At 42.8% G+C, this 15,535-nt stretch overlaps 1 protein-coding gene across 7 annotated transcripts in view; it reads left to right on the top strand.

The window, feature by feature from the left end:
* Nucleotides 1-15,535, top strand: part of ATP6V0A1 (ATPase H+ transporting V0 subunit a1) — a 63,872-nt gene that overhangs the window by 32,350 nt on the left and 15,987 nt on the right. For 4 of the 7 annotated variants that reach the window (XM_059379456.1, XM_059379455.1, XM_059379454.1 and 1 more), the window contains exons 10-17: nucleotides 3,408-3,620; nucleotides 4,771-4,921; nucleotides 5,813-5,952; nucleotides 6,291-6,448; nucleotides 7,114-7,204; nucleotides 11,050-11,168; nucleotides 12,051-12,267; nucleotides 12,646-12,753. In XM_059379456.1, the coding sequence (XP_059235439.1) occupies nucleotides 3,408-3,620; nucleotides 4,771-4,921; nucleotides 5,813-5,952; nucleotides 6,291-6,448; nucleotides 7,114-7,204; nucleotides 11,050-11,168; nucleotides 12,051-12,267; nucleotides 12,646-12,753 (1,197 nt within the window). Of the gene's footprint in view, nucleotides 1-3,407; nucleotides 3,621-4,770; nucleotides 4,922-5,812; nucleotides 5,953-6,290; nucleotides 6,449-7,113; nucleotides 7,205-11,049; nucleotides 11,169-12,050; nucleotides 12,268-12,645; nucleotides 12,754-13,580; nucleotides 13,656-15,535 lie in introns of all 7 variants that reach the window. The other 3 variants (XM_059379452.1, XM_059379450.1, XM_059379449.1) reach the window with 1 other exon arrangement.

Here is a 15,535-nt window from a genome sequence, read left to right as displayed (position 1 = left end):
TTATGAGGTAATAAAAAGTATACTTAGATGAGAAAAAAGTATCAAGCAATACAGAAGTACACATAAAGTCAGTTACTCCATCGTCTCTCACACTCTCTCTCCCTCCAGAGGTAGCAGCTCTTAACAGCTTGGTGTGTAACTCTGGTTACCTCAGATCTTAACCACATGGTCTAGCCAGAGAGGCCTACCATAAGTCTTGTACCCCAGAAGAGACTGACATCACCAGTGTGGTTTATTTATTTATTTATTTTTTTAATATTTTATTTATTTATTTGACAGAGATCACAAGTAGGCAGAGAGGCAGGCAGAGAGAGAGAGGAGGAAGCAGGCTCCCCGCTGAGCAGAGAGCCCGATGTGGGGTTCGATCCCAGGACCCTGGGATCATGACCTGAGCTGAAGGCAGAGGCTTTAACCCACTGAGCCACCCAGGCGCCCCACCAGTGTGGTTTATACACTCCATGGTTATCATGAGGTCCTAAGGTTGGAGTCCTGACTGAGGCATCCATGGAGGGAAAGCATGGCCAGTTGGAGCTTTGTTCCCAGTTGAAAGGATGTGATGATTGTCCTCTTGAAGCATTAAAACGCACAGCAGTCCCTGCTCCCCCTTCTCTGTGATTTTTGCCTTCTGAGATGTCAGTTACCCACAGTCGACTGCAGGTCTGAAACATGATCCTCCCCCTGATGACGTCAGAAGGCTAGTAGCAGCCTACGCCATTATCCTCACTCCATCCCCTCACCTAGGCATTGTGTCCTCTCACATCCTCACCAGAAGGGTGAGTATGGTACAATAAGATACTGAGAGAGAGAGACCACATTCGCATGACTTTTATTGTAACATATTGTTCTAATTATTCTGTTCTATTATTAATGCTGTTAATCTCTTACTGTGCGTAATTTTTTTAAATTAAACTTCGTCATAGGTATGTGTGTGTAGAACAAAATGTGCTATAAATAGTTAGATAGTATTAACGGTTTCAGGCACCCACTGGGGATCTTGGGTGGTGTCCCCTACAGATAGGGGCCCGCTGTACTTAATATCAAAGACAGTTCTTTCCAGCAGGGGCAGAATTGTCAGAGATATGTTCTAACTCCTATTTCAACTCCCTTTATCATCTTTCCCTCCAGCTCACATGGTCTGTGACCCACCAACAACCTATTCCCATATCCTTTGAGATACACTTAACCTGTTTAACCAAGGGAAGACAGTTTTTTAGACTTTTAGACCTGCTGGCCGGTGATAGGCCAGTTAGTACATTCTGGGTTCTAGAGCTATCTTATCCCCTCCTTGACTTATGCATAGGTTTTTGAAAAGGCACAGGCAATATGCAGAATTTGATCTTTGAAATACCCAGCTGTATGAACTGAAACTTTATTTTTTTTTAAAGATTTTATTTATTTATTTGAGAGAGAGAGTGAGAGAGAGAGAGCGTGAGGGGGGGAGGGTTAGAGGGAGAAGCAGTCTCCCCGCTGATCAGGGAGCCCCATGTGGGACTGATTCCTGGGACTCCAAGATCATGCCTAAACCAAAGGAAGTCACCCAACCACTGAGCCACCCAGACACCCTGAACTGAAACTTTAAAAAGGAATAGAGAGTGGGGCACCTGGGTAGTGGTTAAAGCCTCTGCCTTCGGCTCAGATCATGATCTTAGGGTTCTGAGATTGAGTCCCGCATCGGGCTCTCTGCTCAGCAGGGAGCCTGCTTCCTCCTCTCTCTCTCTTTGCCTACTTGTGATCTCTGTCTGTCAAATAAATAAATAAAAATCTTAAAAAAAAAAAAGGGGGGAATTGAGGGGTGCCTGGCTTATCAGTCAGTAGAGCATGCAACTCTTGATCTTGGGACTGTGAGTTGGAGCCCCGTGTTGGGTATGGAGATTACTTAAAAATAGAATCTTAAAAAAAAAAAAAAGTGGGTGTGGGGGATGGGGAAAGAGAAAAGCAGATAGGGCAATGCTTACAAGTTTATCCAGCATCCTTCCTGTAGTTTGAATAGTAGTTGTAAAATTGTCAACAGTCAGAAGGTGTGAAAATAACTTTGTTCCTTCTCAAGTGATACAAGAGTTTCTCTAGCATGTGTGTTTTTTTATGGAAGTCACTACCTATTACCCTTCAGAAAGTAGTTACTACTTCTTTCTGAATTGACTTGATGAACCAGGTATGATGGAGCCCTGTGCATTTTTTTTAAAAGATTTTATTTATTTATTTGACAGATTATAAGCAGGCAGAGAGGCAGGCAGAGAGAGAGAGAGAGGAGGAAGCAGGCTTTCCGCTGAGCACAGAGCCTGATGTGGGGCTCGATCCCAGGACTCTGGGATCGTGACCTGAGCCAAAAGGAGAGGCGTTAACCCATTGAGCCACCCAGGCACCCCAGCCTTGTGCATTTTAAAGAAATGTGGAGATTTAAGGTCAATTTTCATGCAGAAGTGTGAGTGGCAGGTTGCTTACCCTTTGGCTTAGCCCCTCTCTTGCTTTTGAAATTGTAAATGGTGATAAATAAGCCAGTAGAATGTTAAGTACCCCTGCTCCTGAGGGCAATGTGTACTGGTTTCCAAAGGATCACCACTGAAACGTCTTTTTTCCCCCAAGAAGCCTGACAGAAAGATAAAGACTTATCTGCCCCACGATAACAGTGGTATGTGGCAGTCTAAATATCTTCTAAGGGTTTGAGTCCTTCTGACCCCGCAGTGTCTCCTGTCCCTTGTTCCCTGGCATGGAGTCTCTCTTGGCATAGGCGGGCAGCGGCATTCAGCCCTGCCTCTTTCCCATCATTCCCCGGTGCTGGCTTATGTTCAGCGCATTCTGCAGCTTACTGTTTTTATTTTTATTTTTTTATTTTTATTTTTTTTTTAAAAGATTTTATTTATTTAACAGAGAGAGATCACAAGTAGGCAGAGAGGCAGGCAGAGAGAGAGGAGGAAGCAGGCTCCCCGCTGAGCAAAGAGCCCGATGCGGGGCTTGATCCCAGGACCCTGAGATCATGACCTGAGCTGAAGGCAGAGGCTTTAACCCACTGAGCCACCCAGGTGCCCCAGCTTACTGTTTTTAATAGTGGATTTTGTCCAGTCCCAGCCCTATAATGCTGACGTCTTTGAGTCTGAGTTACAGACTCTACATGGAAAGTCATTGCTCTTTAATGATCAGATAAGCTGTGGAGTTGGGGGGAAGATAAATATAGAGGAACTAAAAACTATCTCTTCAGGTTTCTTTTTATCTTGAAGCTGAGTGAAAATGAATATTAGTAACTAAAATTCTAATTCCCTATAATCCTCCCCGAAAAAAGGCCATTCTCGTCAGAAGAAGAATAAATCCCTAGCAATTCTTCTCAGAAAGCTGTGCCTCTTGGCCATTTATATGCTGAGACCTAAGCCTGGTGTAGAAGGATCTCTCCTTGCTGCTTTCTCTCCCATAAGGTTCTCAATCAAACAGAGGATCACCGCCAGAGGGTCCTGCAGGCAGCTGCTAAGAACATCCGAGTCTGGTTCATCAAAGTGCGGAAGATGAAGGCCATTTACCACACCCTGAACCTGTGCAACATCGACGTGACCCAGAAGTGTCTGATCGCAGAGGTCTGGTGCCCCGTTACTGACCTCGACTCCATCCAGTTTGCGCTCAGAAGGGGCACGGTGAGTCCGCCACAGCTGGCAGTGCAGCTGGGAGGAGCAGTTCTCATCCATACTAACATTAATTGATGACATTTTATGGCATTTCTACTTTCAGAGTTCTTAGACTCATCTTGTACTCCTCTTGCCTCCTAACAATACATTTCGTATAACTTTGTTTTCCAGACGTGGAAACTGCAGTTCAAAAAAATGAAATGACTGGGCTTTTGGGTGGCTCAGTCCTCAGTCGGCTGAGTGTCTGACTTGATTTCAGCTCAAGTCATGATGATCTCAGGGCTGTGAGATCCAGCCCCACATCGGGCTCCGTGCTGAGTGTGGAGTCTACTTGGGATTCTCTCTCTCCTCCTCTTCTAGTCATGTACACATACACACACACACTCTCACTCTCAAAATTATTATATAAATATTAAAATATTTTTTTAAAAAAGATGAAATGACTTGGGTATATACTCATGCTTCTTCAGAATAGCTCCTGACCAGAATGTTAGTTTCTTTATCCATTCTCTTTGTTCCTCAGACTGGTTCCCTTTTTTTTTTTTTTTTTAAGATTCTATTTTCTTGAGAGAGAGGGAAGGCAGAGCACAAGTGGCAGGGGGTAGGAAGGGGCAGAGGAAGAGGGAGAAGCAGACCCCACTGAGCAGGGAGCCCAGTACAGGGTCGTTGATCCCAGGACTCTGAGATCATGACCTGAGCCAAAGACAGCCACTTAACCAACTGAGCCACCCAGGCGCTCCCATCAGACTGCTCCGAGAAATAACCCTGGCAGTCCTGTCTAGTAGTTAGAGTTCAAGAAGATAACACTGCTTTCTCCATAAAAGGGCAGAACAATAATACTCTTAATGCTGCTTTCTCCATAAAAGGACAGAACAACGATACTCTTAGAAAGGCACATGAGAATGTCTCCAGACAAGGAAGTTCCATGTTTTCTTTGGTTGCACATTTTAGAATTGAATTTTCTCACATAAGGATATTCCTTGTAACACTTAATTTAAATCTTTCACTGTAGATTTTATACCTAGATCATATTTCTCTAAAGACTGGGCAAGATCGACATAAACATAACGTAAAAAGCACCTATTTTATATGTGTAGTTTGATGAGTTTTGATAAATACATATGATCTAATTTTGATATATGTGTTTACTATTTCCCAGGAACACAGTGGTTCCACTGTGCCCTCTATTCTGAACAGGATGCAAACAAATCAGACACCCCCAACCTATAACAAAACAAACAAGTTCACATATGGCTTTCAGAACATAGTCGATGCTTATGGAATTGGAACTTACCGAGAGATAAATCCAGGTAAAAAAGCTTGAATCTTCTCCCTCTAGAGGTTTTATTTGTTTGTTTGTTTGTTTCTTCTAATGCCTCTCTTCAAATGTTCCTGAGTAACTGGCATAAAACTAACGATGTAGTCAAGACCTCAGCCCTGACGGAATTCCTGTAAGGAGGTGCCCATTTTGACACAGGGAGGGAAGTTTATTACTGGGCGGCTCTCCTTTGAGACATGGTTTTATAGGAGTGAGCTCAGGGGATTGGATTCTTTTGTGTGCCCTCACAACTATGAAACACCTGACTTTCTCTAGCATACCATTTGTAGGAAGTGCTTTAAGCAAAAAGTTTGTTCGGAGATTTCTGATATTTTTAAATGGCTTCCCTATTCCAGGTTAGAGAAAACATAGCAATTATCTACCATTTTAGACACAAAACAGATTTCACAAAGCAAAAACAGAGTAATATATTAAGTCACAAGTCTGAAAGTTTGTTTTTAGCTAAAGTCTGCGGGACTGGCTTTTCTCTGGGCTCTGGGCTTCCTCCCACTTACCTGGGAACTTTATTCAGCTGAGAAATGGTTGCTGCACAAGAGAAGAAAGCTTGCCTGTCAAAGGAGCAGCATTCTGGGCTTAGAGAAAGGGAATCAAAGAACAAACCACACTGTTGCCAGGGCTAGGGACAGAACTTTCACTTCCTGTGTTCTTTGTTTAAAATGCTAATGGTCACCCGGATCCCATCAGAGCTGCTTTGTGAGGACGTGGGGATCCTGTCATGGAAGATTTTCTCTGGGAGTCCGTCTGACCAACAGCTAGAAAATAAGTCCCCTTATACTGATCTTAGTGTATGAGGAGGAATGTGATCTGCTGCTGATGGTCACGGTTTCCTGTACTTTGCTTTTTCCCTCTGGTTTCTTTATAGCTCCATATACCATCATCACTTTCCCTTTCCTGTTTGCTGTGATGTTTGGGGACTTTGGCCATGGTATTTTGATGACCCTTTTTGCTGTATGGATGGTATTGAGGGAGAGCCGGATCCTCTCTCAGAAGAATGAGAATGAGGTAATGTTTGCTCCATCTGCGTTGGACTGAAACTTTGTCATCTCTCAAACATTCATTATAAAATTATGATCTGGGAGTCTTTTATCCATGCATTTACAGAGAAGTTACAGAGGCCATTGCAGGAGTAGAGAAGTTATATTCATTTTAACTCTAAAGTGGTCATGTGTTGTGAAAGTAATTTCTTGTTAGCACTGTATTTGGCTTTTACTCTAAGCTCTCTGACCCAAGGTGGGTGGGGTAGATTAGTGTGAGAAGAAGGGTCATATATTCTCTGTAACATTGTCACAACATGAGCCATGAGGAGTACGTTTCATTGATGTCTTTCTTCTGGTTCCCAGATGTTTAGCACCGTGTTCAGCGGCCGGTACATTATCCTGTTGATGGGCGTGTTTTCCATCTACACTGGCCTCATCTACAATGATTGCTTTTCCAAGTCTCTTAATATCTTCGGGTCATCCTGGAGCGTACGGCCAATGTTCACTTTATATAATTGGACGTAAGTTGCAAAGAAGCTAAAAGTCAAAGTTCATTCCCTTTCTGTTCAGCTCTGATTGTCCAGACAAGAGGTAAACTTATACCTCTTGAAGAGGTGGCTGACAGTGTCTCTGTTTAGGAAGAATCCAGTGTCCCCTCTTATTTATGCCCCAGCCAAGCAAATGTTTGTGATTCCTTCAACACTATCAAGAAACTGAGTGCCTGGGGTGCCTGGGTGGCCCAGTCAGTTAAACACCTGACTGTTGAAATCAGCTCAGGTCTTGATCTTGGAGTTGTGAATTCAAGCCCTATATTGGGCTCCACGCTGGGTGTGGAGCCTACTTATGCTTAGCCAACTGAGCCACCCAGGCAGCCCTAAGTGTGGAGCCTATTTAAAAAAAAAGAAGAAGAAGAAGAAGAAAAGAAAGAAACTGAGACTATAAATTTAGGCACATTGTTTCTTCTTGTAAATTAAAAGCAGAGTCCCCAAATTCCTTACTTAATTGTGTAGGTGTGTTTGTTTGTGGTCTTGTTATTTCTGCTCCCTTCTTATTCTCAGATGCTAGTCTCTCCTCTTTTATTGAAGAGAGAGGACAGCTGAAGTAGTTTCTTTTAGGATCAGTTTTGGACCCCAGCAGTTTCCCTCTCTTGATAAAAATAAATGGAACTTTTCTCCTGACGTGGTAGGGAGGAGACACTTCGGGGGAACCCTGTTCTGCAGTTGAACCCATCCGTCCCTGGAGTTTTTGGTGGACCATACCCTTTTGGCATCGATCCAGTAAGAACACTTCTTTCCTTTTGTCTAATACCACATTTTAAAAAAAGATTTATTGGTTTATTTACGTACTTACTTAAGAGAGAGTGAGAGAGAGTGTGCATGTGTGTGGGGGAAGGGCAGAGGGGCAGGAAGAGGAAGAGGGAAAGCATCCCAAGCTGACTCCTTGCTGAGCACAGAGCCCGTTCCAGGGCTTGGTCCCTGACGCTGAGATCATGACCTGAGCCGAAACCAAGAGTCAGACGCCCAACCAACTGAGCCACCAAGGTGCCCCTAACACCAGATTTTTAAACTGTAACCTGGAAGTGAGAGAATTAAATTGAAGATAGTTAACTTGGTTTTCAGCTGAAGTATTTTTGGAAAGCCTTTGTGTAGGGGTCTAGAGTACTTCCAAACCATGCCTTAGGGAGCCAAATAATTTTTCCTGTACTATTTATTTCAGAGGTGTGTGATAATTTTGACCCTGGGAAGACTGACTTTTAAGACTCCTTCCCAGTTTATTTCTGTTTAACTTAGTTTGGCTTTTATTTTTAGCAGATGTTTTAACAAAGCAGAAGCAGTTCTTTCTATGGATTTTTAGATTTCCATTTTTATCCTTACATACTTACAGAAACTTTTCCCAGAATTAACAAAAACAAAAACAAAAACTTAGGCAAATAAAGTGTGATCAAATCTTTTGTATTGTCTGTTTAAAAGGGGATGGAGGAGGGCGCCTGGGTGGCTCAATGGGTTAAAGCCTCTGCCTTCGGCTCAGGTCATGATCTCACGGTCCTGGGATCGAGCCCCGCATCGGGCTCTCTGCTCAGCGGGGAGCCTGCTTCCCCCTCTCTCTCTGCCTGCCTCTCTGCCTACTTGGGATCTCTGTCTGTCATATAAATAAATAAAATATTTTTTTAAAAAAGGGGATGGAGGGAGGAATTTAAGAATGAGCATTAGACAAAAAGGAGCACAGAATTCCAGAGGAAAAACAGATCGTTATGGGACAGAAAGATCAAGGTTTCTTTAAAAAATGGGCATTAATTTGGCCTTTAAAAAATATTTCGGGGTCGCCTGGGCGTCTCAGTTGGTTAAGCGTCTGCATTCAACTCAGGTCAGAATCCCAGGGTCCTGGGATCAAGTCCCACATTAGGCGGGAGACAGATAAGGAGACAGAGGCTTGAAGAGGTTGAATAACATTTCACATAACAAATGTTTACTGAATCCCATTGTGTCTAGTGCTTGCTGGGGGAAACACATAATTGCAGTTGTAGCCCCTACCCTCAAGTAGCTTAGTCTAATAATAATACTAGGTAACATTCTATAGTGTTCTGTAGTTAACAGAAAGTTTTTTGGTTTGGTTTTGTTTTGTTGTTGTCTTGCATACATCTCATTTGATGCTTAAGGGTAGGTTTTGAGTTTGAAGAGCCTGTTGGACGTGCAGGTATACATGTCCATCAGGCCGTTGGAGCTATAGAACTGAATCTTAGGGTACACTGGGTCTGAGAGAGAATCAGCCACAAGTTTTCAGGTTAGAAGTCGCCGAGCGTGAGCGCCTCACAAGGACCCCGGTTCAGGAAACATGATGCCAGGCTAGCCGATGGAAGACCTGGCTCCTCACGTTCCTGAATCTGCTCTTCATCCTGAAAAAGACAGTGGGGGTGTGGGGTAGGTTTGGGCACAGGGAAGTGCCTGCATTGGAGGCGTTGGTTCAGGAAACATAATCTGATGGTCAAGTGGAGGCAGAACTGTGGAAAATATTGCAGATGTCCAGGCCCAGGTGACAAAGCTTAAGGCAACTGATATTTAAAAATAGATGGAACTCCCCCAGAAGACAGACTGGAAGAACAGGTGAATGACAAGCTATGGATCCCACAGGATGGCAAAACTCCAGCACCAGGGGAAGAGACTATTTTGAGCTCGAGCTCCAGGTGTTTCCTCACAACTCGTTTGTCCTTCAGACTAACATTTTACATTTCTTTTTTTTTTTTCCTTTGTTTCTTTTTCTCTCTCTCTGTTTTCTTTTCCTTTTTCCTGTTTCAAATAGATTCTTATTTTCCCAATAAAATTTAAAAAAATAAAAATAGATGGAAAGACAGCACCATGGGGATATGATCAGGAAAACAATGACCGTGGGAACATCTACAAAATAAATGTCCCAGCTTCTTCAAATATTTTGTAAGGAAAAAAAAGGAGAGTAGAGGGAGAATTTATAGATTAGATATTTAAGAGCTGTGTCAGTGTAGAGACCTAATCTGGACTCTACTTTGAGTAAATGAATTTCTTTTTCTTTTAATTGAAGCATAGGGTGCCTGGGTGGCTCAGTCAGTTAAGCATCTGCCTTCATTTGGCTCAGGTCATGATCCAAAGAGTCCTGGGATTAACCCCTGCTGAGCAGGGAGCCTCCTTGTCCCTCTCCCTCTGCCTCTGCTTCTCTCCCTAACTTGTGCTATCCTTCTCTCTCTCTCTCTCTCTCTCTCAAATAAATAAAATCTTTTTAAAAATAAATAAATAAATAATTGGGGCACGATCAAAGAATTTTTTTTTGAAGATTTTATTTATTTATCAGAGGGGGGGGAGAGCGAGCACAGGCAGACAGAATGGCAGGCAGAGGCAGAGGGAGAAGCAGGCTCCCTGCTGAGCAAGGAGCCCGATGTGGGACTCGATCCCAGGATGCTGGGATCATGACCTGAGCCGAAGGCAGCTGCTTAACCAACTGAGCCACCTAGGCGTCCCTTAAAGAATTTTAAATACTGACTGTATGTTTCATGATATTAAAGAGTCATTGTTAATGCTTTTGGGAGTGATAACAGTATTGTGGTCATGTTTTAAAAAAAATTAGTCCTTACCTAAAAAAGGTAGGGTGTGGTGCCTGGGTGGCTCAGGCAGTTAACCATCTGATCTTGATTTCAGCTCAGATCATGACCTCAGGGTCATGAGATCGGGCCCCATGTCCATCCTGGGTGTGGAGCCTGCTTAAGATTCTCTCTTGGGGTGCATGGGTGGTTCAGTGGGTTAAGCCTCTGCCTTCACTTCAGGTCATGATCTCAGGGTCCTGGGATTGAGCCGTGCATTGGGATCCCTGCTGAGCAAGGAGCCTGCTTCACCCTCTCTCTCTGTCTGCCTCTCTGCCTCCTTGTGATCTCTCTCTCTCTGTCAAATAAATAAATAAAAATATTAAAAAAAAAAAAAAGATTCTCTCTGTTGGGTACCTGGGTGGCTCAGTCAGTTAAGCATCTGCCTTTGGCTCAGGTTGTGATCCTGGGGTCCTAGGATCAAGTCCTACATCCTCAGCAGGGAGTCTGCTTCTCCCTCTGCCCTTCCACCTGCTTGTATGCTCTCACTCTCTCTCTCTCAAATAAAGTCTTAAAAAAAAAAACTCTCTCTCTCTCTTTCAGCCCTTCTCCCCACCTCTCCTCCTTTTCCCCAGCAGGCGGGCTCTCTCTTTCTTAAAACAAACAAAAAAGTCAAATATTTACTGGTAAAATGATATGATACCTGGACTTTGCTTCCAAATAATATGGAGGTGGAAAGTAGATTGTCTGTATGATAAAAGAAGATTGACCTTGAGTCAATAGGTAATTGTGCATCTGGGTCATAGGTAAATGTGAGTTTGTTATACTGTCTTCTCTATTTAAGTCTGTGTTTAGGATTTTCTATAACTAAAAAAAAAAAAGCCAGGAGCACCTGGCTCACTCAGCTGGTGGAGTATGCAACTTTTGATCTCAGGGTCATGAGTTCTAGCCCCACATTGGGAGTAGAGCTTACTTTTTTTTTTTTTGTAGAGCTTACTTTTAAAGAAAAAGAAATAGGTGAATAATATCCTATTCACGAACTCTGTAATGCCTTTTTGTTTCCTTGTGTTGTGACAGATCTGGAACATTGCTACCAATAAATTGACCTTTCTCAACTCCTTTAAAATGAAAACGTCTGTTATCCTCGGCATCACCCACATGATGTTTGGAGTCACCTTGAGCCTCTTCAACCATACGTGAGTTGCTGTATTTATGTCACAAGAACACGCATAGCTTAGATAATGCTTTTGCATAAAGATATAATGGCTTATTTGGGGAGGAATTAGTAACTCAGAACCCCATTCTGTGTTAAAGAAGTGCTTTTATAAAAATTGCATATTCTTTTTTTGTGTTTTAAAGATTTTGTTTATTTATTTGACACATAGAGAGATCAGAAGGAGGCAGAGAGGCAGGTAGAGAGAGAAGGGGGAAGCAGGCTCCCTGCTGAGCAGAGAGCCCAGTATGGGGCTCAATCCCAGGATCCTGAGATCATGACCTGAGTTGAAGGTGGAGGCTTAACCCACTGAGCCACCCAGGTGCCCCTAAAAATCTCATATTCTTAAATGAGGCGTAATATTAGTTCCTTAACAATTCATAACTGCAGTGAAGATCTTTGAAAAACCTTATGTCATTTTCATCAAAATGAGTGAGTTACCTTTTTTCTTTTATAGGTAACTCATTTAAAATTATGAACTGTGGTCCCAGAATGTACTATATTTTCTAGTCTCTTTCTCATGGGAAAAGATTACTGGGGTTGGTACCAGGATGTTCAAGGTCCAAAAGTTTGGAAGTCACGGTTAATCCTTCTTGTTTCTGTTGGCCTCCTGTGCTTCTGGCTGTTGCTTCTTTAAGTGATAAGGACAGAATTGAGGGAGCTGTAGGTAGGAAATCTACTAAGTACTCCATTTCGTGTAGGGGTGACCCTGGGTCTCTTCACCTTTAAAGTAAGCTCTGTGCCCAGTGTGGGACCCAAATACACAACCCCGAGACCAAGAGGCCCATGCTCCACTGACCGAGCCAGCCAGGCACCCCTCTGGGTCCGTTGACCTTTAACATTTTTTTTCTCTCTTCCTTTTTAGCTATTTCAAGAAGCCCCTGAATATCTACTTTGGATTTATTCCTGAAATAATCTTCATGACCTCTTTGTTCGGCTACTTGGTTATCCTCATATTTTACAAGTGGACAGCCTATAATGCTAATACATCCGAGAAAGCACCGAGCCTTCTGATCCATTTCATAAACATGTTTCTCTTCTCCTACGGGGACTCTAGTAATTCGATGCTGTATTCTGGACAGGTGCGTCAACCCAGAGGTGGACTGTCTTAGGTGGTTACCCTAGGTCAGGAAGCCAGATACTTCTGTGACTCTGGCAAAGCCTTTAAAAATCTCTTTCTGTGGTTTTAGTTTTCAGACCATATATCCAGACTTAAATTCAGCCCATCCTCCTTAGCTTCGGAGGACCTATTATAATTCCTGTATCCACAAACAGCAGAATTTATAATTCTCATCCTATGAGACAATTCCTGGGCTTTGCCACAACATCATCTAATTATTTTGAGAAGCTAGATAGTGTTACTGTTAGATCAGTAAGAAAGTACTGTTTAGGGGATATTTGTGCTGGAGTTGGAAACTGCATGTTTGATTAATGTGATGTGCCTTGTCCTTATTTTGTAGAAAGGAATTCAGTGTTTCCTGGTAGTGGTTGCACTACTGTGTGTGCCTTGGATGCTACTGTTTAAACCACTGGTCCTTCGCCATCAATATTTGAGGAAGAAGCATTTGGTGGGTGTATTTTTATTGCTGAAAGTTACTAGATTTTTCCCCCCTTGAGATCAAGGCAATTCCTCATCAGATATAATGAATTGTGCATAAGTCTATATGATCTTAAAATGCACCTGTGTCCTATCCCAGCATGAGCACTGGACCTGCTGAAATTTAAAAACCAAAAAACCATATGTATTTGCTGTTCGAACATCTGGATTCAGCTTTGTGTAGCTCAGGTAGAGAAAACAAGTCATAGGTCTTTACCTTTCCTGGCCATGCTTTGCTCATGCTGTGCTCAGCACAGTCCAGGTCTGGGCCTGCCTGGATGCAGCGTCAGCCAGATCAGGGCTGCAAGAGCTGCAGGGAGGTGAATCCACTCCTGTGGTTTGCCTGGGCAACCACAGGGCTGATGCTGAGACATTTTCTTTTAAAATGACACCATGATACTTTCACCAACCAAGACACCCGGAAAAAACATTTGGTTTAAAGAACACTGATTTTTTTTTTTTTCCTTTTTAGAAAGGAGCACATACACTTGTATTTACTTAATGTATGTGTGCTTATGAATTCTACACACACACACTTAAGTTGCCAGATTTTCATTTCTGCCTATGCAATAATGCTTACTTATTACACTGCCTAGTAAAGCCCGAAAGATCTTATTGCATGACTCTCAAAAGGCTGTTAGGTTATTATTCCTGTTGGAGAGCAGCTGAGTTACAAGACCCTCCTTCTCCCTTTTCTGACCATCTTCATCCTTCCATGTACCCTCCATTCGTCTCCCCCCTCACTCCCTCCCTCTTTTTTTTCTTTCCCCCTTCCTCTTCTCTTCCATTCACTATCAGGAAGGGCAGCCTGTGGAGGCCCCAGTCAGCCCAACCCCGAGCCAGCAGGGACTAGAGGCAGCAGCGGCTGCAACAGTGAGTGAATTAAAACTGACAAACCATCACATTTTGTGTAAAGAGGTGGCAAACAGTGCAGCAGAATTCTTTTCAGTTACATTGAGAGCATGGGACATGTGTGCTCTTGGGAAGTACGTCCTTGTTACTCATTGAGATGACAGAAAAGATATCCACCTCTTACGAATAGATTCTAATATCATCTTTACCATTGGTCTCCTAAGTTAAGTTTCTATTAAAATCTGTAAGTACAGTCCTATCTATGGAAGCAAAGTGACTGTTGTGCCCTCTCAGAATCCCATCATCTTAATCCAAGAGGCAGCTCTTGGACTTATCCACTTTCATGTCTGTCTTTTGTAACCATGTATTAGATGATTTTTCAGCATGGAGCAAGAACATTCCTGTGATTCTTGAAGTAATTCCCCTGCTCTTTAAACTTCTGGTTTGGAGGGATGCATGGGCATTTGGTCCATTTTAGCTATGACTCTCTCTCCTGCCAGTGGGACCTTATACATGTCTGCTCTTTTGTGAGAGACTCAGAAGCCCTCCTGTCCTCCACTGCTCCAGAGACCTCCAGTCTGCGTGGGTCTCTGTGCCCTCTGCATCTGATGCAGTAAGCAAAGTCATCTGTCTGGATCTTTCCTTCTTTAAATATCAACTCATAATTCAGCAACAGCACTTCAAATTAAAATGAAACATTTCAATATTTGTCCTTAACGATATCTCTTAACAAAACTCTTTTAATGTGCTGAGACCAACTTAGCCCAGTCAATTCCAGGTAATTGGTGAGATTTTTAAAATACCACCAGCAGTGATCACACATGTTGCTGGTGTGATCTAGTGACAGAAAGAAAATGAAATATTTAGATGGAGAACTATTTCCTTCATTAGGTGTTTCTGATCATTTTAAACTTAGATACCTGCCATAATCATCCTTCTAGAACGAGTCTAAAAGGGCTGACATTTTGGATCAGAAGATCATTTAATGTTGCTGCTTGAAATTATGTTCAAAGAGAGACTTACTCTCTCCTTTCCTATGAGAAGTTTTTTTTAAAAGCCCACAAAGCACATACTATCCGTTTATCAACATTCTTTCCCAATGCTCTTCTTTTTGCTAGTCTTAGCATATTTAAGATGTGCTTCTAAGGCATCTGTCTTGATGCTCTTAACTCTGGTATCCCCTTTCTGTGACACTCTCCAAATTAAATGTCCCCAGTCTGGAAAGCTGCATATTCATGGGGTCTTCTTCACCTCACTAATTCTTTAGCAAAATATCTGGCTCTAGAGAGCAGCCTGAAGGCATCATTTCGGTCATTTAACAACAAGGACCCTGGATTCTTGACCCTAAGGGCTGAGGATATGATCACTGATCTGTGTTTCTTCTGTCCTTTGGTTGTCTATAAGCGATGTGTTACAGTTTACTTTTTTCTTTTTTTTTGCTGATGTATATGTCTCATCCCCTCTTCCTAGAACTCTCATGTCCTGTGTCCTGAAGGGACACTTGTTGGTGTCTGCCTGGGGAGATGGTTTACCTGTCTGCCCCTCACTCTGTCTGCTGGTTGGGGAAAGCTTCAGAAATGACCTTCTGTTTTGGGAGCCTGAAAGCCTAAAGGCTAGCTGGACCCTGTAACCCTTGTCAGGGTACTCTGGGGTCCTCTCCTGTCCGCAGTCCACCTGCTGAGGGTTGTTGGGTATAAGGTGTGTGACCTGGAGGTGCCCAGGGTGTTAGGTCTTCCTGAATCCGACTACACATCAGAATCACCTGGTAAACTTTAAATTTGTTTGTTTCTTAGGTATTAAAACAAAAGAAGTAATAAAGATGGTTCCTGATTCCATGACCTAGACAATCCCCTATTGACATTAAAAAGTAAAATTAGGGGGCACCTCGGTGGCTCAGTAGG

The sequence above is a fragment of the Mustela nigripes genome, chromosome 16 (assembly GCF_022355385.1).
Source record: "Mustela nigripes isolate SB6536 chromosome 16, MUSNIG.SB6536, whole genome shotgun sequence".
Taxonomy (NCBI): domain Eukaryota; kingdom Metazoa; phylum Chordata; class Mammalia; order Carnivora; family Mustelidae; genus Mustela; species Mustela nigripes.
The sequence above is the reverse complement of the archived record's forward strand: the minus strand, read 5'-3'. Positions and strand labels throughout refer to the sequence as shown.